This window comes from Amyelois transitella, chromosome Z, assembly GCF_032362555.1.
Source record: "Amyelois transitella isolate CPQ chromosome Z, ilAmyTran1.1, whole genome shotgun sequence".
Taxonomy (NCBI): domain Eukaryota; kingdom Metazoa; phylum Arthropoda; class Insecta; order Lepidoptera; family Pyralidae; genus Amyelois; species Amyelois transitella.
Genome location: NC_083535.1, coordinates 782,124 through 809,050, shown reverse-complemented (window position 1 = coordinate 809,050; position 26,927 = coordinate 782,124). Strand labels below are relative to the sequence as shown.

Genomic DNA, 26,927 nt, shown 5'->3' with positions numbered 1-26,927 from the left:
GAACATACTATTATCTAAATTCAAATATTTTTTCTTTGTTGGCCGGCACGCGACTTAAGGTGTTCCAAATCCAAAATTTGGGTACGAGTGGCCAGTCGTTAATAAAGGGCAGGTGCTCATCTAATGGCGGCTGTTCTATTCGAATTTCGAAGCCATTTGGCTCGATGCACGTTGGCCAGCTGATACATTTTTTTCGAGCATCCGTTATAATGTTAGAACTCTATCGCCCTCAGAATAAAGGCTATTTTTCATTGCTCTAACGTTTTTCAAATTCGGCGCATTCTATTTTTTTTTTATTTAGGTATGGGGCACAAAGCACATGCCACGCTTGCATCTGCTCTGTGAGACGACCGCAGACGAAACCTTTGTGTTACCAGGCTTTTAAATTGATTTCGCTGTTTATTTTACATTTTCAATTTAAATTTCGTTTGTCGAAAATAGCTAGTCGGTTTGATTGAAACGTTATTTGGCCAGCCTTTGAACAAAGTAAGTTATTATTGGATTAAAAATATTTCAGATGCCTTCTCGTAGTGAAACATAAGGCATTATTGAGTTAACGGAAGTGTGTAATAGAAATAATTATTTTAATTCATTCATATAATCATGTCTAAATCCCTTGCGGGTTAGACAGAGTCAGTATTCTTAAAAGACTGACAAGCCACGATCAGTTCTGAGCTGTTAGGCCTTATGATAGAATTGAGATTCAAATAGTGACAGGTTGCTAGCCCATCGCCTATAAGAAGTATCCAAAGTTTATAAGCCTGTCCCTTAGTCGCCTTTTACGCATCCATGGACACGAGATGGAATTGTCTTATTCTTACAATATTGGTGCCGGGAATCACACGGCACAAGATAATTAATACAAAAAAACAAATATTTCCTTCAAAGTTACATTTAGGTATAGTTTCATCGATTAACCTCAAAGCGTTTTTTTTTCATTTTCTATCGCGTCATCAATATTTTTAAGTACAAATTCCTCAATAAATCAAATATTTACTTTGTAAAGAGGCAGTAATGCACTGATACGCGTTATCGTGGCGACAAGTCAAAGCAAATATGTGTCGCACGATCACAAACGATACAAAACTATTTGCCGATTAAAAATTTAACTAGAACTCGAATATTCTACTATCAGTTTTTTTGAAAATATGGATAGATTACAGGGTATCTATGTAGTTATTTCATTTATTTACATATACATACATATATATATATAATCACGTCTATATCCCTTGCGGGGTAGACAGAGTCAACAGTCTTGAAAAGACTGATAGGCCACGTTCAGCTATTTGGCTTTAAGGTAGAATTGAGATTCAAATAGTGACAGGTTGCTAGCCCATCGCCTTAAAAAACAGATGGAGTGGTCCTATTCTTTTTTGTATTGGTGCCGGGAACCACACGGCACTATTATTTTTATATGTAAGTATTTATTTTACGATATATATAAAGTAAAAATACTACAACCAAATTTCCTTGCAACAAAGAAAACAAATACCTACTTAATGCAAAAACAGCACCCACATTTAAAAGTCGGTTAAAATTCCCGATTAACCTCACATCATTGAAGTATGACATTCGTTATTCAAAGTGGGTAATTACGCCATCACAATATGGCGGAAATGGCGGAAGGGTGGTCAGAGGAGACACGGTGATGGCCACCACCGTTGCATAACATGTTGCATCCATTATTCTTTTTTATTTCACGGCCGGTGTACGTTCACCCTTATTGAGCAGTAGCGCAGTTGTCCAAAAGGTTTACCTAGGTTCGATATCCGTATCAGGAAATTTGTTTAAAAAAAAATTATTGCTTTTATTATACTTAACTGGATATTAATATTTAAGTTGTTTTTTTTTAATTGATTTAAAAACGTACATTGCCATTTTTAGAAAATCTGTTTACGCTATAAGCCATACAGCTGCTGAACGTGGCCTTTTAGTCTATCGAGACTGTTGGCTCTGTCTTCCCGTAAGCGGAAAAAAAACGTGATTATAAGTTTAATGTTTAAACTGTTAAAACATCCTCCATTTAATTAACAACAAAATTATTTTTTCGCTTAGTCGACTCACAGATCTTCGTTCACTCAGTCAATACAAATAAAGCACTAACTATGTCAATAACTATGTACTTACTAGAATTACCTACTAACTCCAAGTTTGTTCACAGGGAAATGAACCTGCTACACGCATCCAACACTCATGAGAAGAACGAACAGATGGCTCTGGAGTGGGCTAAGACCTCCGTGAACGAACTTCGGGTGGAGATGAAGGAGATTAGCCGCAGTGTGAACAACTCTGCTCTTCTGAGGCAGCTGCATATCATCAGGAATGAGGTGACTTATTGTCTCTTAATTGTATAAACGCACATACATACATATAGTCACGTCTATATCCCTTGTGGGATGGACAGAGAAAACAGTCTTGAACAGACTGATTGACTCAGCTTTTCGACTTAACAACTCTGCTCTTTTGAGGCAGCGGCATATCATCAGGAATGAGGTGACATTGTCTCTTAATTGTATAAACACACATACATACGAGTACATATAGTCACGTCTATACCCCTTGCGGGCAAGAGCCAACTGTCTTGAAAAGACTGAATGGCCACGTTCAGCTATTTGGTTTAATGATAGAATTGAGATTCAAATAGTGACAGGTTGCTAGCCCACCGCCTAAAAAGAGAATCCCAAGTTTGAAAGCCTATCCCTTAGTCGCCTTTTACGATATTCGTGGGAAAGAGATGAAGTGGTGCTATTCTTTTTTGTATTGCTGCCGGGAAACCACACAGCATCACTATTCACAGAAAATAATGTTAGTTTATCATATTGGTAGTTTTTGGCATCAGTTTTTGACCGGCCGCCTGCCTTCAGCCTTGCCCCTTTGGGAAGGGAAGATATGGAATTGTTCAACTCTGCCGAGAACCACTAAAAATTATCGTGACTGTACAAATTTGATTGATTTGTGGGGGGGCATCATTTAAAACTTACGACTGTCAAATGTAAATCAATACCTAGAGAAACAATAAAAAAATTGTACGTCATTAAAATAGGTGTAGGTATGCCAAAACAATTGAAAGCTGATCAAACGCCGATAATAAGTGATAGTGACGTAATTGCATCTGCGCAGTTTTCTAAAACTCCAATTCCCAAAGTCCAGGATGATTTAATATAAACCAAATATGTAGTCCAATAATATTTCCCTCTTCCGGCATTCGATGCATTTAATATTCATACAAAATCGAATATCTGCCTCCGAGTGGGCAGTTATGTGAGTATGCATACCTCCAATACGTGTTTAAAAGTATTTGCGGTAGAAATTCATCGTTAGGTCTTTGAAAGAATCTTCCTTCAATATTATGATTTTAGATTTATGTTTATTTATTTTCTAGGTCCCAAGATTTCAAGCAAATCGCTTCTTAAATTTTCAAATACCTACGCTTGCACGTTTTGAGTTCAAATATGTATTGAAATCGTTTTGCGCGGGGCTTCGCCGTGCATATTTCTATTAATATTTTCATAGTGGAACTACGTATAATATCTTACATTTTTTATAGGGAAGACAGAGCCTATCACGAGACTCGAAAGCCACGTTTAGCTGGACGGCTTTAGGATGGAATTGAGATTGGATTAGAGAAAGGTTGCAAGTGCATCGCCAAAAAGGATAATATCGAGTTTCTTCCTTGGTTTACTTTTACGGTCTGCACGGAAAGAGAAGTAACTGGCATTATGTTTTACGAATGAACGTGATCGAAAATACAAAACGATTTTTTTTTATATTTAATTGCTTTCAGAAAGAAAAGATAATTTAAACGTCGGATATTTATTGGAATCACTTAAATGATTTTGTAACGTCCATTTTGTGTTATTTCAAATTAAATAAAACATATTTTAACATGGCTTAGTGTCACTAAAATTAACTTTGTAAATGTAACAAAATCTCGATGGCAAAATATAAATGAGGAAAAATGTCTAAAGATCTAAATGTGGTTTGTTAAACAAACGTTCTTGTTAATTTGACAAGTGTGAAATAATTTTGTACAGTTGGAAACCAACTTTGAGCAAGACATTTGATACCTACCTACATGATATTTATATAGGTATAGGAGAAATTCAATTTTATCATTCGAGCATTTTAGGATGACATGTAGTTATAACGTAAATATTTACCTGAATATGAAAATATTTTTTTTTACATTTTCAAACACAATAAAAATGAATAGGACCGCTTCATTTCTCAATTTTATCATTATGATGTGGCCTATTAGAATTTTCAAGACATTTGGCTCTGCCTACCACGTAAGGGATGACGTGACTTTATGTATGTATGTATGTAAAAAAATAAATATAATAGGGGTAGGCAGAGACTATGGATTTCCACTTGCTACGATCCTTACAGACCTCTCCCTGTTCCTCCACACTCATTATTATTTTCATGCATATTCATATTACCTACTTGATTATTTATTGATATCAATACCTATACAAGACGCATCTGTTATTCCTGTTTTTATAATTATTTCCACTTAAAAATTCCCGATGCGAAAAGGGGTTTTATATGTAGGTATTACATCAATCTGTAGTTTAATAACTTCGAGTGTTGAGTCGGCAGTCGGCACGACAGCGCCAATTAGCTTCAATTATGGTTTAATTTGTTTCATTTTAATGACTATTTTCGAATTGAAGTTTTAAAATAGAAATATTTCACCGAAATATTTCCTTTTTTGTATTAGTGCCGCGTGGTTCCCGGCATAAATGAAAAAAAGAATAGGACCACTCCATCTCTTTCCTATGGATGTCGTAAAAGGCAACTAAGGGAAAGGTTTATAAATTTAGGTTTCTTCGTTTAGGCGATAGGCTAGCAACCTGTCACTATTTGAATCTCAATTCTATCATCAAGCCAAAAAGCTGAATGTGACCTATTAGTCTTTTCAATACTGTTGGCTCTGTCTACCCAGAAGGGATTTAGACGGAACTATAATATATATGTATGTAATATTATTGTTTGTTACCGCTTCTTCTGCACTGACGCCTTGGAAGCGGCAGTAAACTTAGTTTTTAAGTAATTTATTTGACGTCAACCAAGTTGTTAAACCATACGACAATTATTAAGCCATATAATAATATCCTATAATAATGAATAAAAAATTTTGAATTTTGAATTTTTTGAATTCCAAATTCTATTTTTGTACTATATATTGAGCTTAGCCTTAATTAAAAAAAAAAATGATCTCAGATCAAAATTCGAAAGCCACAAAATTGCCAGGCCTTAAAAACTTTTGACTAACAACAAAAAAAAAAAATTGTTGACAGCTCAAGCAAGCTTTGATGGAGACCACGGACTTGGCGCAGATGGCTCGCACCCAGGAGGCCAGGGTGGACAAGCTGAACAGCGAGGTGGGGCAGCTGAAGTACGAGGGGCAGCAGATGAGGACCATGTGGTCCGAGGTTCGGGCGCATGTCGGGAAGCTGGCCAAGGAGGTGAGTGTCTTCGGCGAAGTGATTTTTTTTGTGTGGGTATGTTACTGCAAAATTAACCCAGTGAACCCAATTTACCCAGTGAACCAAACTTACCCAGTGAACTAAACTTACCCAGTGAACCCAACTTACCCAATCCCTCTCCAGGGATTTTAACGCCACGAGAAAGATGTTGTGACGTCACTAATTTACCCAGTGAACCCAACTTACCCAATCCCTCTCCAGAGAGATTAACGCCACGAGAAAGATGTTGTGACGTCACTTATGTCACACACCAACTGTCAGTCATAGCGAAGACAATGACGCGCTCGGCCAATAGCAGCGAAGAGTCTAAATCGCGATTACAAAGATTCGAATATAAATACAACCTCGTCATCATCGTCTGTCGCGTGGTTCCCCAGGGGTAACACCTAGCCTGGCGGAAGATCTTCCCTTTGGTGGCGGTCGAGCCGAATCGGTCGCTCCTGCTACATTGTAATGGTAATTCTGGGCAAAACTCAGTTAATAGTGCCCTCAACGTGCGGATGAAACGATAGAAATACGCAGCGTGATTTTGAAAAGTGGAAATTATTATAATACCTACTCCATGAAGGTGCTTAGGAATATCTCCATATTATGTTTGTAAGTTTGTGAGAAAGTCTTTCTGTGCCGTGAGGTTTAGCACTTCTGATTATGACCACTCAGTCTCTGCGAAAATTCTGGGTTCTACATACGAATACGAATCATAATTGGGTTAACCAGATAATTACACGAAATAACTGCAGACAAATTTTTAAGTCTCTAAGCTAACTTGAATATGTTTGGTTAGAGACTAAAAAATTAAAAAGTAGTTTACCTATCTTGGTATTTTTATACGTCTTTGTAGTTGTCTAGGATATAAGCGGGAAAGAGATAGATTGAATTTAGTATACTTATCTTATTCTCAAGCGCCTGGAAATTGACTTGTGGTAATTATTTTACTATATATACACATAATACTTACTTAAACGAAAATACACAAATGCCAATAACGCTGAGCATAATAAGTGTAATATTAAATAACTCAATTTAAATGAAATTGTTTTACACGGGAATCTGTGAAATAATCAACGAGATAGTTGAATTTCACACGTAAAGGGACACAAGAGTGATTTCACATATTCGAACACCGCATACAATGACGACTGATTGGCGTTGAAATTAATTTCATTTGGCTTTGTGAACGTCGCTTTAAATGAAATAGTTCGGATATTACTCGTTCGTAGACTAGCTTCGTTCTGGTGATGCACTCTGGCGGGGATTTCGGGATAAGTCTTGTTTTTGTGTTCTTCACATAGGTATAAATCTATCTACTAGCTGTGCCCGCGACTTCGTCCGCGTGGAATAGTTATTTTAGACATCATTGCAGCCCTCAAGGGTGAATAATTTTCCCCCTTTTTTAATTATGAAAATTTTCCATTATTTCTTCGCTCCTAATAGTTGCAGCGTGATGTTATACAGCCTAAAGCCTTCCTCGATAAATGGTCTATTCAACGCAAAAATATTTTTTCTATTCGAACCATTAGTTGCTGAGATTAACGCGTTCAAACAAACAAACTCTTCTTTATAATATTAGTATAGATATATCATATAGGTATTATAGTATGAATTTGATATAGCCCCGTTTGATAGTACTTGGTGATAAGGCGATGGGCTAGCAACCTGTCACTATTTGAATCTCAATTCTATCACTAAGCCAAACAGCTGAACGTGGCCATTCAGTCTTTTCAAGACTGTTGGCTCTGTCTACCCCGCAAGGGATATAGACGTGACCATATGTATGTATGTAATGATAGTAATTACGTGTCAATTTGGACGTAAGCGGTTGCTAATTAATTACACAGATTGTGTTAGCCCCGATGTAAGTTTGAAACTTGTGTAACATGATACTAACTCGACGATAATGTAGAAAAAATTGGAATGCTGCAAATACACTTTTGCTTAATTAATCACAGATTTGACATTTTGGCTTTGGTATAGTAATAAGATGCTACACTCAACGTTTTTGTTCTAACCACATGACACATACATTATCTTTTATAGAACACGTGAGCGCAAAAATAACTTCTTAACTCAGCAACAAAGTTCCTTCTTGTTCGAGGTTCATTTTCGATGCTGTTAGAATTAATGAGAGATTTTTTTTTTAACAATATTATCAAATTTTACGATTTAATGTATTTCTATAAAGAAATATTAACTGAAGTTGAATTCATTAGTAGGTATTATGTAATTTCTCTTTTCAACTTTACTTTGAAGTTTAGTCTGGCTGAAAAACGTTTTATAAAAATAATAATATCACTTTTTATACCAGAAAGAAATATATTTCGAAATCCATATTTTTCGGAATTCCCGATAATTAGGCAAAGTACCGTGTTATAACGTCTGGATGACTTTGTATAGGACTAGGAATATCGATAAATTTTGTCAGAAATTGGAATATGTTCTTCTTTGTGTAGTATTTTCTACTCGGTTTGGTCTTAAAGGTAACGTCGGATATTCGATTCTCGGAATTGTAACACACGCGACAATCTACATTGGTATTCGTAAAAGCTTAAAAGCTTCTTGAGGAGAAATATGTTTTCTACGAAAATTTGAAAGAAATTTTCCCACTCGAATGCTCAAATAGGTACGTTGAGAGTATATTGTAGGCTTACATATATAAAAATTATAATTATATAGTCTTACATATTGTTTTCACATATTTTTCAATACTATTCTGAAATCTTTTTTGAGTATTTATAAACTTTTACATACCTATTTTAATATTGAAGAGGAAAAAATGTTATCCCATAGAAATGAAATTAATTCATATTTCTATGCGTGAAATGAATTACTTGACGTCAAAAACATGACTAGGAAATAAGGTATTTCTAAGCGTACCGTCTGTAAACCCAGTTCATTGCAAGAAAAATATTTATTACATGAAAACTATTTTAACAGTGAATGTGGCTTAGGAAGTAGGGCTCCCTCCCGCCGTCGCGTCATTCATTTCCGAAGCAGACTCCTCTCCTTTCCTCCCTTCATCCCTCCCGTACCTTTCCCCTTTGATTGAAGGCTCACAACCATAGGATTGAGAATAATATTAGACTATAGAAATGGTAACTACTGGAATATGACATCACTAAGTTCTCTTATTGCATTTCAACTAATTCAATTGTAATTATTCTTAAAATTCTCATTTTTATCATGATTTTTTTTTTATTATTTGGCTGTTTAAACATTTGTGTATAAAATTGTGACAGATGCGAGACATTTATGCATAAGTTTAAACTATTATAAACTAGTTGTTGCGTCTTCGTTCGCCTTAATTTTCTATAAATATTAACTTATTTACCTTATCAAATTTAATTTTAAGATATAACACACACTACTTTACAAACTGTTGCATTTATAAATAATACGTATTACTTAGAAGAGTTCTGTGGTTTCAAGATGTTTCAAACTAACATATGGCATCTCTATTGTCTCGTATTATTCCGACTCTCTTGTCTTATATTTATTCTGATTTCTATAGCAACAACAATAGGCTTGGATCTATGAGGGAATTTATTTTTTCTTTTGTTGCTTTGCCAAACTAACAATGTAATATTTTCATGAATCTTAAGCACGTGTTATTTTCCATATAAAAGATCATTTTCTTGGAAAATTGGTTGGATTATGCATTTACTCTATACAGCCACGACGTATACATGGATTATTCTTGAAGGTAGGGTAAATTATTATTTTTCACGGAGATATTAAAATGTATTACGTACTCAGTGGTGTAGGCAGTAGAGGTCCCGGCTTCTATTCCCAATCAGGTCAAAATGGACAGTGGACAAGTCTTCTGCGATCTAAAACTATGATAAAAAATTTTTTATTAAAAACTCAATTTATAAACCTTTTTCTTAACATGATTTTGATTTTATCGACTTTTTGTTACGATATAAATATTTTTAACCGGAAATCGATAAGTAATTGCGAGTCAATATTGAATCATCTACCATCGGCGCTGTCCGAGGTATCTTGTTTACTTCTGATACACTTCACTCACTACGCAGGTGTGTAAGCAAATAAGTAACTTGTAGATAAAAATAAATAAATTGATTACGTGGCACGATTTCACGAAAAACTAATAAACTCTAAAATATGGCTGTGTACGAGTAACAGAACACCTGAAATCGAGGGTTTCAAAATATCAATAAAAATTAAAAATTACCAAAATGACCTGTATAATATTTAAAAAAAATACTATGTTTTATAATAAAAATACTATATTAAAAAAAAATCTGTATTTAAAAAAAATACTAATATACTCAAATACCTAAACATCCAAAACATCGGCCAACCAGAACAAGCCCTTATTTTCCATCAAGCCCTAAAAAATAATAAATACCAGTGCCAATGATGGGGTCTTAAAACTCCTTCATACAAACACGTCTATATCCCCTGCGAGGTAGACACAGAGCCAACAGACATCAAAAGATAAAAGACCACGTTCAGCTGTTTGGCTCAATGATGGAATTGAAATTCAAATAGTGACAGCTTGCTAACCCATCACCTAAAAGAGGAATCCCAAGTATATAAGCCTGGCCCTTAGTCACCTTTTACGAGATCCATGGGAAAGAGATAGAGTGGAGTGGTCCTTTTGTCTTTTTGCTATTGGTTCTGGAACCACACGGCACGTCACCAAACTTGATATCCGCATTCAATCACTTAACATGAGAATTACTGAAAAAAATTGAGAGACACATGATTTGATTCCTAAACTTCTATTAGGTACTAATAAATCTATTTTCTTCAATTAAAAAAGCTGAATAATTATTAGTTCAAATCATGTATCGTTAGGATCGCAGTCGCATTCATACAGCCTTATTAAAAAAAAAAAAACCCAACGGTCTTCCGCGGCGGTTAGAATCACGCACCGTGAACAGAACTCAACCTGTTATTAACCCGGGGTCACGCGAATTTGACCCCTGTTACCTCTGTAATTAAATCCACTATACTGGCACAATGACACTTCGAGGCTTGTCCACTTTGGTGCATACATACATACATACAGTCACGTCTATATCCCTTACGGGGTAGACAGAGCCGACAGTCCCGAAAAGTCTGAAATGCCACGTTAAGCTATTGTGATTCAAATAATGACAGGTTGCTAGCCCATCGCTTAAAAGAAAGTCGCCTTTTACGACATCCATGGGGAAGAGATGGAGTGGTCCTATTCTTTTTTCTATTGGTGCCGGGAACCACACGGCACACACGTTTCACAAATATAAATATAAATAAATATATACGGGACAAATTACACTGATTGAGTTAGCCTCGAAGTAAGTTCGAGACTTGGGTTACGAGATACTAACTCAACGATACTATATTTTATAATAAATACTTATATAGATAAACATCCAAGACCCAGGCCAATCAGAGAAAGTTCGTTTCTCATCATGCCCTGACCGGGATTCGAACCCGGGACCTCCGGTGTCACAGACAAGCGTACTACCACTGCGCCACAGAGGCCGTTGTCACAAACGTCCTTGATATAAATAAAAAAAAATTTTTTTTTTTTTATTTTGACTTTTTAAATCCGGATATATCGGGCGACCACTTATATCAAGGCACAGATGCATTTGTAACAGCACTCAGTTTGAATTTTATCTTCCTCACTGCCGGCTGCAATCCTCGAACAACTTCTGTGCTCTGTGCCCCTTGCAGCGGACGTCGCGGCCTTGAAACACAGCATCCCTCCTTTTGTCTCTCTATCTGACTGTTAATAGTTCGAAAACTGCATTAAAACTGCATTGTGCACATGCTCAATGACAAGGAAATGCACGGAGCAAAAACAGAAATCGTCCGATTTCTGCGCTCTGTGCACCGGCAGGAAGTTTAACCAGTTTTTGAGGGCTTAAAGGTATTTTAATTACTCATTTTGTTAAAATATTTGGATAAAAAAAGAATATTTACACTGAGTTTTTCTTTTTGGTAAAATTCGGTAAACTTCTATACTAATACTATAATGCTGAAAAGTTTGTTTTTTTGAACGCGCTAATCTCAGGAACTACTGGTTTAAATTGAAAAATTATTTTTGTGTTGAATAGAGCATTTATCGAGAAAGACTTTAGGCTATAAACATCACGCTGCAACTATTAGGAGCGAAGAAATAATGAAAAATGTGAAAAAAAAAACAGGCAAAATTATTAATCCTCGAGGGCTTCAATGATGCCCAAAATAACTATTCCATGCGGACGATGTCGCGGGCACAGCTAGTACCTATATAATTTTTTTATTTTAATTTATTAAAGATTGACATGTTTTGATTATATTTTAGTCTTCCTGTCAATAGTCAAATATTTATATTCTAAGGTCTAACTTAACAAACTCTAAAGCTTTATAACTAGCTAATAATATACATTAGGTTCATGTGGGCAATTGTACAACACCTGCTGAATAAATTTGTAATGCTGCGTGTGCGCACATATGGCCCGGTTTCCACCTGGCAGTAAAGATGGCCGACCGGCAAGATAAAAAAACCATATAAATAAATAAATAAATAAATAAATATATACGGGACAAATTACACAGATTGAGTTAGCCTCGAAGTAAGTTCGAGACTTGTGTTTCGAGATACTAACTCAACGGTACTATATTTTATAATAATAAATACTTATATAGATAAACATCCAAGACCCAAGCCAATCAGAAAAAGTTCTTTTCTCATCATGCCCTGGCCGGGATTCGAACCCGGGACCTCCGGTGTCACAGACAAGCGTATTACCGCTGCGCCACAGAGGCCGTCAAATAAGTACCTTACTAGTATGTTTCTAACAATTTATATGTATATATGCGACGCAGGAGCTTACATTGGTGATTTTTATCACCTGCTTTTATGCGTTTATCTGGTATTTTAAACAGATGGTTACCTAATTGATACTTCAAATAGAGTTGTAGCGAGAGCGATGTTTCGGCTCGACCGCCACCAAAGGGAAGATCTTCCGCCAGGCTAGGTGTTATGCCTGGGGAACCGCGCGACAGACGATGTTGTGTCGGAGGTTGTATATACTCGTATGCTCCAATCCGTGAAATCTTTACTTGCGCAATTTAGGTTTTTTTCGCTGTTTTTGATTGGTTGAGTCGCGTGATTTTATTTTTTATTTCTGTGGCTTGTGGCGTATAGATGTCGCCACAGAGTGTAAGGTGTACCTAGATATAGTATGATTTCTGTTATTTATTTAAATTATATATTTATATTGTTACCGTGCCGAGCCGTGTGGTTTCCGGCACCAATAAATAAAAGGATAGGACCACTCCATCTCGTTCCCATTGATGTCGTAAAAGGCGACTAAGGGATAGGCTTATAAACTTGGGATTCTTTTTTTAGGCGACGGGCTAGCAACCTGTCACTATTTGAATCTCAATTCTATCATAAAGCCAAACAGCTGAACGTGGCCTATCAGTCTTTTCAAAACTGCTGGCTCTGTCTACCCCCAAGGGATATAGACGTGACTATATGTATGTGTGTATATTTCTTTTTACCTATTCCTATTCTTAAGTTTCGGAAACACGAAATCATTAAGCCATACTTACAACTGAACGTGGCCTCTGCAAGACAGCTCTGTCTACCCCGCAAGGGATTTAGACGTGCAATTGTTAGAGTCGATTGATAATAGCCAGTAGCGAGGGCCGAGCGGTCGGCCACTCCTGCGCGCCTGGGGAAATCAACGTCTTATACCGGGAAAGAATTTTATAAGGACCGCTCATATTGACCTGATTCACAATTCGACCTACATATATTTCTAAGTGCCGTGTGGTTCCCGGCGCCAATACAAAAAAGATTAGGACCACTCCATCTCTTTCCCATGGATGTCGTAAAAGGCGACTAAGGGATAGGCTTATAAACTTGGGATTCTTCTTTTAGGCGATGGGTTAGCAACCTGTCGCTATTTGAATCTCAATTCTATTATAAAGCCAAATAGCTGAGCGTGGCCTATCAGTCTTTTCAAGACTGTTGGCTCTGTCTACCCCGCAAGGGATATACACGTGACCATATGTATGTATGTACGTATGTATATTTCTAAGGCGAATTAACTTTATAATACTGTTTGTTGATAAACAAGGCGATTAGAAATGTGGGATTTTGTCATAGATGTGTAGAAACATAAAAATAAGGACTCTTTCCCGGAGGGGTAGGCAGAAACAACGTCTTTCCGCTTGCCTATTCCCTCCCTATCTCTGAATAGTTCTTTTGCGTCATCCATGTTCATAATCCTCTTCATGCTATCTCGTCGGTATAAAAATCGAAGTAATGTGTGTGTTTGTGTCTCTAAAAATAAGGGGCATCTCTTTTGAAACTTGAAAGAATCGAATAACATTATGAAATAAAAATACTTACATACATAAACTCACGCCTCTTTCCCGGAGGGGTAGGCAGAGACTACCTCTTTCCACTTGCCACGATCTCTGCATACTTTCTTCGCTTCATCCACATTCATAACTCTCTCCATGCAAGCTCGGCGGTTTCGGGTACTTTTGACCTGACGCTTTACCATGTGATAAAAATACTTATCGGTCACAATATGAATAAAAATTCCACCATTAATTTGGCTGAATGTGTTCTGCCATTTTTTTTGAGACTTTTGGCTCTGCCTACTCCGTAAAGGATAATATATAGAAAACGTGATATATTAAAATAAATATTGAAGCAAGGATATCAGTTTTTTCGCCAAAAATGCTCAATTTAATCGTACCTTATTCTTAAGGAAAACATGAAAATGCCCAAAGCCTTTTAAGGATAGTCCTTATGGACATTCTTATACAAATTGTAACAACGTTTATTATTTATTACCCACTTTCCGGCTGTTTCCCGTGGGAATTCAGGGAAACAATATAATCTGCGTACTTCAAGGTCCAGTCTATTCCAGAACTCATCAAACTATCAACATTGTTAAGACCTGTTAAACTTATCACACTTTTCAATAAGCTAAGTTAGGAGGTGAGAGATTGTGAGTATTTTTACTTTATTACAAAGAAAATACACATACATACATATAGTTTAAGTCTTTATTCCTTATGTCTACCCCAGACAGGGACAAAAGTCTCGAAAAGACTGAAAGGCTATATTAAGCTGTAGGTCTCATGATGGAATTGAGATTCAATTAGTGACAAGTTGCTATGCCAGCGCCTAAAAGAAGAATTTCTAATTTTATAAACTTTCAAATATTTGCTTTTCGTTTTGATCGATCATATTTCATTCATGAAGGCGATCCGGAGTCTATACCAAAGATATATTAAGAAAAAATGTTCTTAAAAGCTTAAACAGGCGAAATTAACGCTTAAAACATTCACTACCATAAATGTTATTTGCCTTTTTACTGGGTCATGGAAGTCACCCTATAGTCTCTTCATTTTCCTAACTGTGGTCATAGATCATAGAGTTTTACGAATTCCCTTAGGGAGAGCAAAAGTAACAAACAATATTAAACACAATTATACTACTCTGTCAAGAAAGTAGCGGGAAAAGATCAATAATACACAAACTGTTTGTTATTCATCCAAATTAATTTTATCACCTTCAAAATATGCTCCTTTAGAAACGATACACTTACGCCAACGAATAATCCAATCATCAAAACATTTTTTAAACGCTGTTTCCGGAATTGAGGTCAGTTCTCGCCGCGAATTCTCTTTTATGTCTTCTACCGATTGAAAACGGGTGCCACGAAGTGGTAATTTGAGTTTAGGAAAAAGAAAAAAGTCGGCTGGAGCCATATCTGGTGAATATGGTGGTTGCTCGATGGTATTTGTTGAGTGTTTGGTTAAAAATTCGTTCACAATGATGGCCTTGTGCGAAGGTGCATTATCATGGTGCAAAATCCAAGAATTTTCTTTCCACAAATCTGGCCTTTTTCGTCGGATTTGCTCTCTTAAACGCCGCATAACACTCAAATAATATTCCTTATTTACCGTTTGACCTTCCGGCAAGAATTCCGAGTGCACAACACCGCGATAGTCAAAGAAAACAGTCAACATGACTTTGACTTTTGAACGACTTTGGCGTGGTTTTTTCGGTTTCGGTTCAGTTGGAAGGCGCCACTCCGAAGCTTGTTGACTAGTTTGCATGTCAAACTCGTAAACCTACGTCTCGTCACCAGTAACAATGCGTTTCATGAATGTTGGGTCGGAATTGACTCGTTCTAGCATGTCCTCAGCGACTCTCATGCGATTGAGTTTTTGAAAAAAAATTCAGGTCTTTTGGGACTAGCCGAGCGGCAACATGTTTCATACCCAAATTATTAGTTAAAATGGTACGGATCGACTCGTGAGATACAGAAAGTTCGGTGGCTATCTCTCTCAAAGTTGAATGAGGATTTTCAGTCACTATTTCCTTCACTTTTGCGATGTTAACTTCAGTTGCAGACGTTGATGGCCTACCAGAGCGAGGCAAATCTTCCATCACATCTCGACCGCTTTTGAACGCTTTGTACCACTCATAAGCACGAGTTTTTGATAAAGTCGATTCACCGTAAGCCTTCTGTAACATTTTCAGTGACTCCGAACACGATATTCCATTGGCAATGCAAAATTTAAGACAAACTCTTTGTTCGATGTTTTTATCCATTATGAAATTAGCAATACACACTAGATATGATATAACTAAAAATAGCACTGTATTTAATGTAAACAACAGATGCAACTCAAACTCCGCGCCAAAATGGAAAACAGTTGTGCCAATCTAACAACAACAAAAAAAACAAAAATTTGAATTTGGAACCATAAATAAATAATCCATTCCCGATACTTTTCTGACTGAATGTATAAATTGAGAACGCATTAAAAAAAATGAATAATGTAACTATTTTAATTAAAAATTAAATTAAATTCTATTGTAAATTATGAAATCCCTTTTACAATTACGCCGTTTAGCAAGGGTTAATTATAAAATGTGGAATACAAAGAACTAAGCGAAATTAATTATCTTGTCCGAGAGCTCTCAACATTTGCTATTTTAAAAATGCAAGTTGATTTTTACTCTAGAATCATTTCCTAGCGTGCTATATTCACAGACATTAGATTAATTTAAGACTATAGAAATGCCATATTGTTTTTGAAATTATAGGCATGTTTGTCGTCCCTCCGGCATTTAAGAATAATATAATAAACTTTGGATTCTATTTGTAGGTCTTTTGTAATTGAATCTCAATTCCATTATTAAGCCGTATAGTTGAACGTGAGCTTTCAGTATATTCAAGACTGTCAGCTCTGTCTACCCCGCAAGGAATATAGACGAAAATATATCTATGTATGTCTGTCTTAGTTTTGAATTGCACAATTTTCTGCCAAATTGTCAAATAAATCTGAGAATTAAGATGCAACATAACAACATATGTACACTACATATGTTTTTATGTTGCAACAACATCAGTTCACCTCAAATTTACCAGTATTTGCCACTTCTATAGTCTTATATTATTCTGAATTCTATGATTAAACGCTACTTCAGAATAAACGTCCTAAAATATTGCCGTAAATTTGAATTTTGCATTTCGAATGAAAATATTTATATTTGGAACAGCATATCATTTGATTATGGAACGATTTCACTCGTCTCGCCAGCTTTATGGATCACAATTTTAAAAGTAGAACTCTTCAATATATTTTTACCTTACGATTTTACATAATTTGAGTGGGTAGCCTATATAGAACTTTATTCGGCTATACCTTATCCAGATCTTTCCAGTGGATGTCGTAAAAGGTGACCAAGGGATAGGTTTATAAACTTGGCGGCTTTGGGCTAGCAAGTTGCCACTTTTTGAATCTTAACTCGATCATACTCGTAATACTATACAGCTGAACGTGGTTATTGTGCATATCTGTTGATCCACGAGGAAACCGTGGGCGTTTTTAGTCTGCTCAAGACTATTTGCTCTGTCTACCCCGCAAGAGATATGGACGTGACTATATGTTATGTTATGACATAAGTAAAAAGTACATTATACTGAAGTACTTATTTTTTCTACTGAACTTTTTATTTTTACTTATAAACGTGACTATATGAGATATGTACGTATGTATGTTTCTCATAATATACCTAATTGATATTAAAATCGCACAAGCGTCGGTACATGTGAGTATTCAAATAATAAGCTATATACGAAATTGAAATACACCCAGCAAATTCCATATTAGTGTCAATACCTCATTCACCTTTGATAGCGATGGTTGCTATCCACTGCAGTTAATTAATCGACTCCCGTCAAAGTACGATTATAATCGAATTATAATTTATATCCGATCGGATGAAATCGGTCGTTGAAAAGCTTTGGGAGGGTGCTTAATTATTGATATTTCATGATCCTCTTCGCGTATCGTCCTACTTACATACATATGATCTACCCTTGCGGGGTAGACAGAGCCATAGTCTTGAAAAGACTGAATGGCCGCGTTCAGCAATTAGGCTTAATGATTGAATTGAGATTCAAATAGTGACAGGTTGCTAGCCCATCGCCTAAAAAAGAATCCCAAGTTGTAAGCCTATCCCTTAGTCGCCTTTAACGACATCCATAGGAAAGAGATGGAGTAGTCCTATTTGTTTTTTGTATTGGTGCCGGGAACCACACGGCAAAAATCTATTATAATTATTGCAATTCAGGGTTTTAACTATTTCAAACAAATGCTCAGCGGATTGCATAATGACCTGGAAATAGCGGAGTCGAAATCCTCGAGAACCATCCTTTTTTTAGACGGATAAGACGTTTGCAGACTTGAATAACTTAACCGATAAAAATGATGGAACCGTGCTCCGGAAAATTTACCGATTGATAATGTAAACCCTGAGTTTTGATACGTTTTTTAATAGTAGTCTTCTTTGACTTGTGGTAACCGACTGTTTAAGAATTTTAAGAAGAGCGAAATATATTGTATTCGGGGAAATTATTACATTAAAATTTAGAACAAAGCCTCTCCATATCTTTGCCAAAGGCTATTATAATAAAATTGGGATTTGAGACGTCCTGGCAAAAGATCAGGTCAAGAGTACCCGAAACCGACGAGTTTGCATTAAGAGAGTTATGAATGTGGATGAAGTGAAAGAAGTATGCAGGGAAAATTTTGAGTAGAGTTTTAAATGAATGTGCCGCGTGGTTCCCAGCACTAATAAAAAATGATAGAATACAGCTCGTTCCCATGGATGTCGTAAAAGTCGACTAAGGGATAGGCATATAAACTTTGGATCCTTCTTTTAGCCGATGGGCTAGCAACCCGGTCTCTATTTGAATCTCAATCCCATCATCGAACCCCATAGCAGAACGTGGCTTTTCAAGACTGTTGGCTCTGTCTACCCCGCAAGGGATATAGACGTGATTATATGTATGTATATATCAAATTAAAATGGGGATTTTCTTTTTGTACAGCAAACAAATTTGTTTAGATCTTTATTTATATTTACGGTGTCCATTTTTAACAGTGCTTATAAATAATTGTCTTAGGGAGATTACTTGACAAATGTGCAGTTTTAAAAACGTTATTCTAGTAAAGGGAAAATTATAATTAAACCATACTGTAAGTAACACGTTTTAGATCTTGTTAACCTTGTTCAAGTGAAACAACGCTGGAAACATGTAAATTTTCAGCTCGAGAGAACTCCCATTAATTTTCAATGAGGGATTCTATCCAAGTGTGCCCCCCACTCCCCTTTCTATGATGATCACGAGAATTCTCAGTATTAACTAATGTGGCTATACGAGATTAGTACTAAATTGCGTACAATAATAGGTACCTACTATTGTTAAATTTTCTGCTGGGGAATTCACAAATAAATCCTATGTTAGTAGATACAAATATCATGAGGAAATCTGCATCAAACTAAGAAAACCGTGAGCTCGTCAGGAAACACATTCTCCCTCTTAAATTTTTGCGTTAGCTCGCATTCGGTGAAAATGCTGTAGTGTAGTTCGTTCCGCCGCTTCTTCTACACATGCGCTTTGGAAGCGGTAGTAGTTATAATTAGATTTAAGTGATGTGACGTCAATAAGTGATACCTTGTAAGTATCCAATTTTGACAATAAATCTATTTTATTCTATTCTATTCTCGGTCGTTAAGGTTTTGGAGACCGGTGTTTACATACCGATATTCATCTCACCAATTTATCTGCCGCGTTTTTAGTTTTCAAAAACATAACCTAGCATGTTATTTTTCACCACATCAAATTACGATTTCTTCATAAAGACAGTCACTTTACATATAGTTATCTATACTAATATTATAGTGCCGTGCTGTGCCGTGTGGTTCCCGGCACTATTACAAAAAAGAATAGGACCACTCCATCTCTTTCCCATGGATGTCGTAAAAGGCGACTAAGGGATAGGCTTATAAACTTAGGATTCCTCTTTTAGGCGATGGGCTAGCAACCTGTCACTATTTGAATCTCGGTTCTATCATTAAGCCAAATAGCTGAACGTGGCCATTCAGTCTTTTCAAGACTGTTGGATCTGTCTACCCCGCAAGGGATATAGACGTGATCATATGTATGTATGTATGTACTAATATTATAAATCTGAAGAGTTTGTTTGTTTGAACGCGCTAATCTCAGGAACTACTGGTTCGAATTGAAAAATGTTTTTTTGTTAAATAGACCATTTATCGAGGCAGGCTTTCAACTATATAACATAACGCTGCAACTATTAGGAGCGAAGAAATAATGGAAAATGTGAAAAATAATCCGGGAAAAATTATACACCCTTGAGGGCTTCAATGATGCCCAAAATAACTATTCCAAGCGGACGGAGTCGCGGGCACAGCTAGTTTCCTGATATTCTCTAACCTGGACACATGTCACTAAGTATCACCTCTCCCAAAAAGGTGTACCTACTTAATCCTACTACTATTATAAAGGCGAAAGTTTGTATGGATGTATGGATGTTTGTTACTCTTTCACGCAAAAACTACTGAACCGATTACCATGAAATTTGGTATGTAGGTAGCTGAAGACCCAGAATAACACATAGGCTACTTTTTATCCCAGAGTTCCCGCGGGATTGGTAGGGTTTCCATGCGGACGAAGTCGCGGGCGGCCTCCAGTTTATGTATAAATCATCATTTTATAAAGTCCATTCAGTGATCTTGTGATTTCGCACGGTTATTCTATACCTCCATTGTATGTAATCTGCGGCCTTGTCGCATCCTGTCGCTGCGATATAAATAACCTGACCGTTTTCAATCGTTATGACCATTGAAATGCACTTACATGCCCAAAGTACAGCCTGTGAAATCGGGGATATGTTTAGCCAATATTCATAAAAGTTACTTTGATAGTCATTGATGGACTAGATATATTAAAATATTAAATAAATAAATTTCATTTACTCTTAAATCGAGATATCCATATTATAGTTTGCCATCTTAGAAGATATGATGTAAATCGCTCAATCGTCTACTGAAATCGTAAGACGAATGCGCGGATCCATGCAAAGACAGATTTTGAGAATAGAAGGATGTATTGAAAGAGAACAACCCTGCAATAATATAATTTGAGATTGAGTGCAGACTGTGTCATTTACCTCAAATTCTGAACTCCTAATTTTTTTCTTACGTTGGTAGAATTGTAGGTAAAAATAATTTCGAATCAAACTCGCTGTGGTTTTAAAATTTGTAAAAGCACGCTCAAAAATTCAGATGCATTCAGAATAATTATAGAAATAATTGAATTTATAATTCATAAACCACCGAGTTTTCGAAATACGAATCGAATATGAAATATATTTTCTGTACGTTGTAATTAAAATTCAATATCTTAATTACGTTTCATTATAAATTTACGTGGTTATAAATAAATTCGTCTGAAATTCCGTATCCGCAATTCGAATTATATTTAAAATTATTGGAAATATATTTTGCGAGGCCGGTACTTAAACATTCTCAACTTATCGGAAAAGCCGAAATGTACTCGCATTTAATGCATTTCAAAATGAATGGCTAAATGATTTCTCGTCAATAGTAATTCATGCATGACTCTGCATTATTCAAGAGCTTCTTTAGCATATGCAAAACCTTTGTTCACAGAGGTATATGGGACCCCATTAAATCGTTTCTAGTGTCTTGTGGGATTTTAAACCTTATTGCGTTTGAAAAAGAGGTTACTAGTTCTGGCCACGCGTGGTTAGCATCTTGGAAGGTTACATGCGTAATTATTCCAACAATCTTCTCGACATTGTGATAATTAGAGGCTGTACACACGCTTTACGCTTGTGTTTAATCACCCGGGTAGTGTCTACGTTGAAAATCAAGTTTAGATTAAGTATTTCTTTTTATAATATCCATAATTTAATTTTTGAACTATAGTTAGTATCAAGCCTGTTTATCTCGGAGCTAGGCAATGATAAAGATACATACTTTACATGTTTGATGTGTGATTTAATTTTAACCTTTAAGATTTTTTATAGCCACATATATAAGTAATTTACATACAAACAAAAATGAAATCATCTTAAAAAGGTAGGTTTTCAAAACCTAAGCATATAACGTTATAAAACAAAAATTACGAATGGAGCGGCTCGTCCCAAATAAGCAATTCATAATCGGTACGATGAACGGGTTCCCAATTGATTTGATTTATCTCATAACGACGTTTGACCGTAGGTACGTGTCGTAATTCGATTGAAGGGCCGCGACTTGATCCTGGAAGCGTAATAACCGAGCCATGACCCAGTTCGCCAGAGATTATATTAAAAGTTCATCCACTTACACTTGGGACGTTTTGCGTGGAATGGAATTAGTGGCGCTTAAACCGGATATAACAGTTTGATATTTTGTTTACGTGCCTCCATGGTCGAGTTGATGTGTTTGACTAATGAATGAGATTGAAAAAGGTCTTGGATGAGAACTGAAATGTGCTGGGTTGGATTAAATTGGATTTGATAAAAAGCATTGAAGATGGCCAGTATCAATAGATTTAACAACATATACATATAATCACTTCTAGATCCCTTGCAGGGTAGACAGAGCCAACAGTCTTGTAAAGACTGATATGCCACTTTCAGCTTTCATTCACTCCACTTTCATTCAATATTCAAATAGTGACAGGTTCCTAAAAGAAGAATGCCAAGTTTATAAGCCTCTTCCTAAGTCGCCTTTTACGACATCCATGGGTCCGAGATGGAGTGGTCCTTTTTTTACTGGTGCCAGGAGCCACACGGCAGATTTAACTACTGGTTACTCGTAAAAAGAGAAACAATAGACAGGGTCCAACTTCGCTTTCAGTTTTGACATTGTACCACTGTATTTCTCTAATGATAACAATTGTTTCAGATCAAGGCGAAGCAGCTAGCGGAGATGAATCCGGACTCCTACAACGACGTGCTGGAGTCGCACGAAGTTCGCCATGGCGAGCCGAAGCCGGAGCACAAGTTGCGCCATAACAAAATGGTGCACGCGCAAATCTCAAGACTCGCAAGGAGCCAAGACCAACTGGACGAGTTCCAACAGAGTCTTCAAACCCAAATTCTGGATATACAGAAACGAATGGACCACTTCGAGGAACCGAACTGGAATCTGCTGTCTGCCAAAGTTGAATTTCTGGAGCTGGAGAGCAAGCTTCTGACTGAAAAGTTGAAGAATGCCACCCAGAAAATAGCTGACTTTGACAAGGTCCACGCTTCTATGTTGGAACTGAGGGAGGACTTAGAGAGCATTGAAAATAAGGCTGATAAGATTATTCCCGAGTTCCGCAAGGAGATATCTAAACTGGATGTCAGCTTCGCTCAGGTTAGTTGTATTCTTCATCTTATTTTTCAGTTATCAATTCAATTTCATTGTTAAATTTCATTAAAATCAGACCATGGGTTCATTCATTTTCATTCATTATGTTACAAACATCATACATAAAATTTTCAGGTAGCTTTATATTCACAATATGTTTCTTCTCCTTAGCTGAATGCTCAATCTTCGTACATAAAGGAGGATCAAGAGAATCTACGGCAGTCGGTGAAGGCAATCGCAGTGAGCGTCAGCAACGCCATAGATCGCGCTGAGATGGACCGCCTCGAGGTTAAGAAGCTGAACGATTGCGTCAACGAACTCCAATCGAAGGCCAAACAGCATTATTTTCGGCTTAATGATCATATAATGAAGGTGAGAATCAATTAAGTTGAACACATACATATAGCCACGTCTATGATATATTTTGGGGAAGACAGAGCCGAAAGTCTTGATAAAACTGATAGACCACGTTTAGCTGTTTGGCTTCATGATAGAATTGAGATTCATATTGTGACAGGTTGCTAGCCCGTCGCTTATACGAAGAATCCCAAGTTTATAAGCCTATCCGTTAGACGCGTTTTACGACATCCATGGAAAAGTTGAACAAAGGCAATTATTTGAAAGAGAATGATTAGTACCTCAATCAGTTTCGAGGTTTAGTTTTTTTTTTATGTTATGATATCGCTCAAATTATGAGTACCTAATATATAAACCATATGTGTATAACTTACATATTTTATCATTGTTTCAGAGCGAAGCCAAAAACGACGTCGTAGATAATAGTAACTCTGAAACTGTCCCTCTTCCCGAACTTATGGGTGAAGTGAAGGAGCTCCAACCTGTGCAGAGAGAGTACGAAGATCTGGTCAACCAACTCCCTAGGGACTGCTCCAGCATTTCGGGCCCCGATGGAGTATACCTGATCCACCCTGGCCATTACCCTTTTGATACCTGGTGCATCAACGGCAGCACTTTGTTACAGCGTCGGTTCAATGGCACTTTGGACTTCAATCGTAAATTTGGTGAATACGTTCAGGGGTTTGGGAACCCCGCTGGCGAATACTGGATGGGGCTTGACTCTATGCACAAACTGACCTCGGACAACTGCTCGGCCATGAGGATTGATATGACTGACATTTATGGCGGCAACTGGTATGCCCAATACGACCAGTTCTATGTCGGCAATGAGGATTCTGGATACGCTCTTGAGTTGAGCGGTTTCAAAGGGAATGCCAGCGATGCTTTCGAATACCAAAACCACATGGCCTTCTCCGCTATCGATCGTGACCGGGACATCTCCAACACCAACTGCGCTGGTAACTATGAGGGTGGCTGGTGGTACTCCCACTGCCAGCATGTCAACATCAACGGCAAGTACACTCTTGGCCTGACCTGGTTCGACTCTGCCAGGAATGAATGGATTGCTGTTGCCACCACCCAAATGGTGCTGTTCCGCCGCCCAGGCTGCGTGTAAATCGTTGACGAGCGCACCAGATTAATGTCATGAATGTCAAAGTTCTAATCATACCAAAGATATCACTAGTAAACGTACTTAATGTAATAGATTCATGTTCTAGTATTAAGCCTTCTATTTCATTCTTGACGCTAAACTAATGCTGACTTTGTTTGTTCATGTATTTGAAGATCCATCATGACATTTCTTAACCGTTTATGTGTAACATCAGTCTGTAATGACGTTTCTACGAGCGTTGTGTCTTTGACGCAATTATTTCAGGAATTCGGTTATTCTTCTGAGACTTTTCCAATGACTTCATTAAAAACAATTTCAACTTTTAAAGACATATTACGTAGCTTAAGGTTAATCATTCCAAATTTTTGAATATTTAATAGCTATAATCCCATATACGAATTTTAGAAATAAGTAAACTAAGATGAAGGTATTGGCAGATTGAATGGAGTGTGTGAATGAAACAAATATTAGTTGAAAAAAAATCTTTAAATATTTAAAATAAGGTGAAACTTGCAACATGATTTGGATAACAATTGAGGATTAAAGATGATAAGGATTCTAGCCAATGTGGAAAACGGCGTTAAACATTTTGCAAGAAATTTGTATAATGAGTATACGTAAATAAAGTTGGGTGCTCATAAGGGAAATACAATAATCTTTGATTAAGTATCTTTTGTATTATATTTTTTTCTAGTTTATTTAGACTTAAGTAGGTATCACATAAAACATTAAATGTATTATTTGAAATGAATTGTCGCGCGTTGCACGGGGTCAGCTCGTGACTCAACGCATAATAGTCTAACGTCGAAACGAACATCATAATATGGGATAAGTTTTTTAATTTTAATTGAATATCTGTTCCTTTACAATGTTGATACCAACTTTTAATTGCAGGGAACAGCACTTTTTTTATTACATTCCATTTATTTCAAATTTTCAACAAATAATTTCTAGTGTTAACTTTGTATATATACTTACGAAACTTTAAACAAGACGTGTAAAAAAAATTATAGTTGAAGACTCATGTCTTTTACCTAAGCTAGCAAAGTTTATTACAAAATCTTAAAACATCTAAATGGAAAATTATTTCCTTTTCAACAATTATGAGATGCTGGCCCAAGAGTTTTTTAACATATAATGAAAATGTATATATAATATACACACAATAACAGTGTGTCAAAATAATATAAGACTGTACGAAGTTGTCAAAATTAAGGGTTATTTTTAGAATTGGCATTAAATTTTAAATTAATTTATTGACTATTTATTAAGATTTTTCTGGCGATTGCCTTTTACCTAATTGAATGTGTCATAATTATCGTGCCACAGTCTATTTGTTTGTGACTCGGCTGAGCTGTGAGAAGTAGGTAACAATTATCTCATTTATGTATTTTGGTTAATTATGCTTTTTGATAATTATGATAAATATCCAACACAATTTATGAAGAAAGAACTCAATGTTCTTCTAATTAAAATTAACCTAAAGTAAATTTAGGAATATAAAAATGAGGTAATGGAGTTACAGAGTTGTTATTAAAATTGAATTGTTTCAGAATGACAAGGAAATGCATTTATTACGATGTCAGAATATTTGATTCGATAATAAATATGCATCTTCTTCAATTCACAAAATTGCCGGATAACGTAAGACGGTGAGAACGCGACCACCAGAGATTGAAAAAGAACGCTAATTTTATTAATTACATTTTTAATCGTAGATTCAGCATTTAAATCGTTCAATTTTAATCAAATATTATAGCGATGTATTTCAATTTTAATCACATTTATCAAAATATTTCAATTGTAATCACATTTATCAAAATAATTCAATTATAATCAAATTTACTCTAGCAATAGATTCAAGGGTGGTTGTTATTTTTGGAACGAGTGCGATTTGAGAATCATCACCAATTTAGTTAGCTTCTTGGAAAGGCGCTTATGGTCTGCTTGTTATTAAGATCCTTGAAGGGTTAGCCCTAATAATTTCAAAATGAAATGTGTTTGTGAACAAAATAACGACTGCCCGCCCAGTTATAGGTAATGATTGTATTAGATTCAATGTACTCTCCAGTTATTATCTAAATGTTAGCGTCATACATAACCAATGTACCAATGGATTTAAACCAAATAAACATAACGACTAGATGAAAATCGAGTTTCATTTACATCAACCTATCCCGAGATATAAAAAAATAAATATAAATATATCATACGGGACAAATTACACAGATTGAGTTAG

The 26,927-nt window shown here is 36.2% G+C and overlaps 1 protein-coding gene across 1 annotated transcript in view; it reads left to right on the top strand.

Annotated features, from left to right (window-relative positions):
• LOC106130611 (protein scabrous) overlaps positions 1-26,833 on the top strand; it is a 35,573-nt gene extending 8,740 nt beyond the window's left edge. The window contains exons 2-6 of the mRNA XM_013329504.2: positions 2,165-2,330; positions 5,307-5,474; positions 22,768-23,223; positions 23,389-23,589; positions 23,969-26,833. Of these exons, the coding sequence (XP_013184958.1) occupies positions 2,165-2,330; positions 5,307-5,474; positions 22,768-23,223; positions 23,389-23,589; positions 23,969-24,691 (1,714 nt within the window). The 3' untranslated portion in view covers positions 24,692-26,833. The remainder of the gene's footprint in view (positions 1-2,164; positions 2,331-5,306; positions 5,475-22,767; positions 23,224-23,388; positions 23,590-23,968) is intronic.
• The last annotated feature ends 94 nt before the right edge of the window (positions 26,834-26,927 follow it).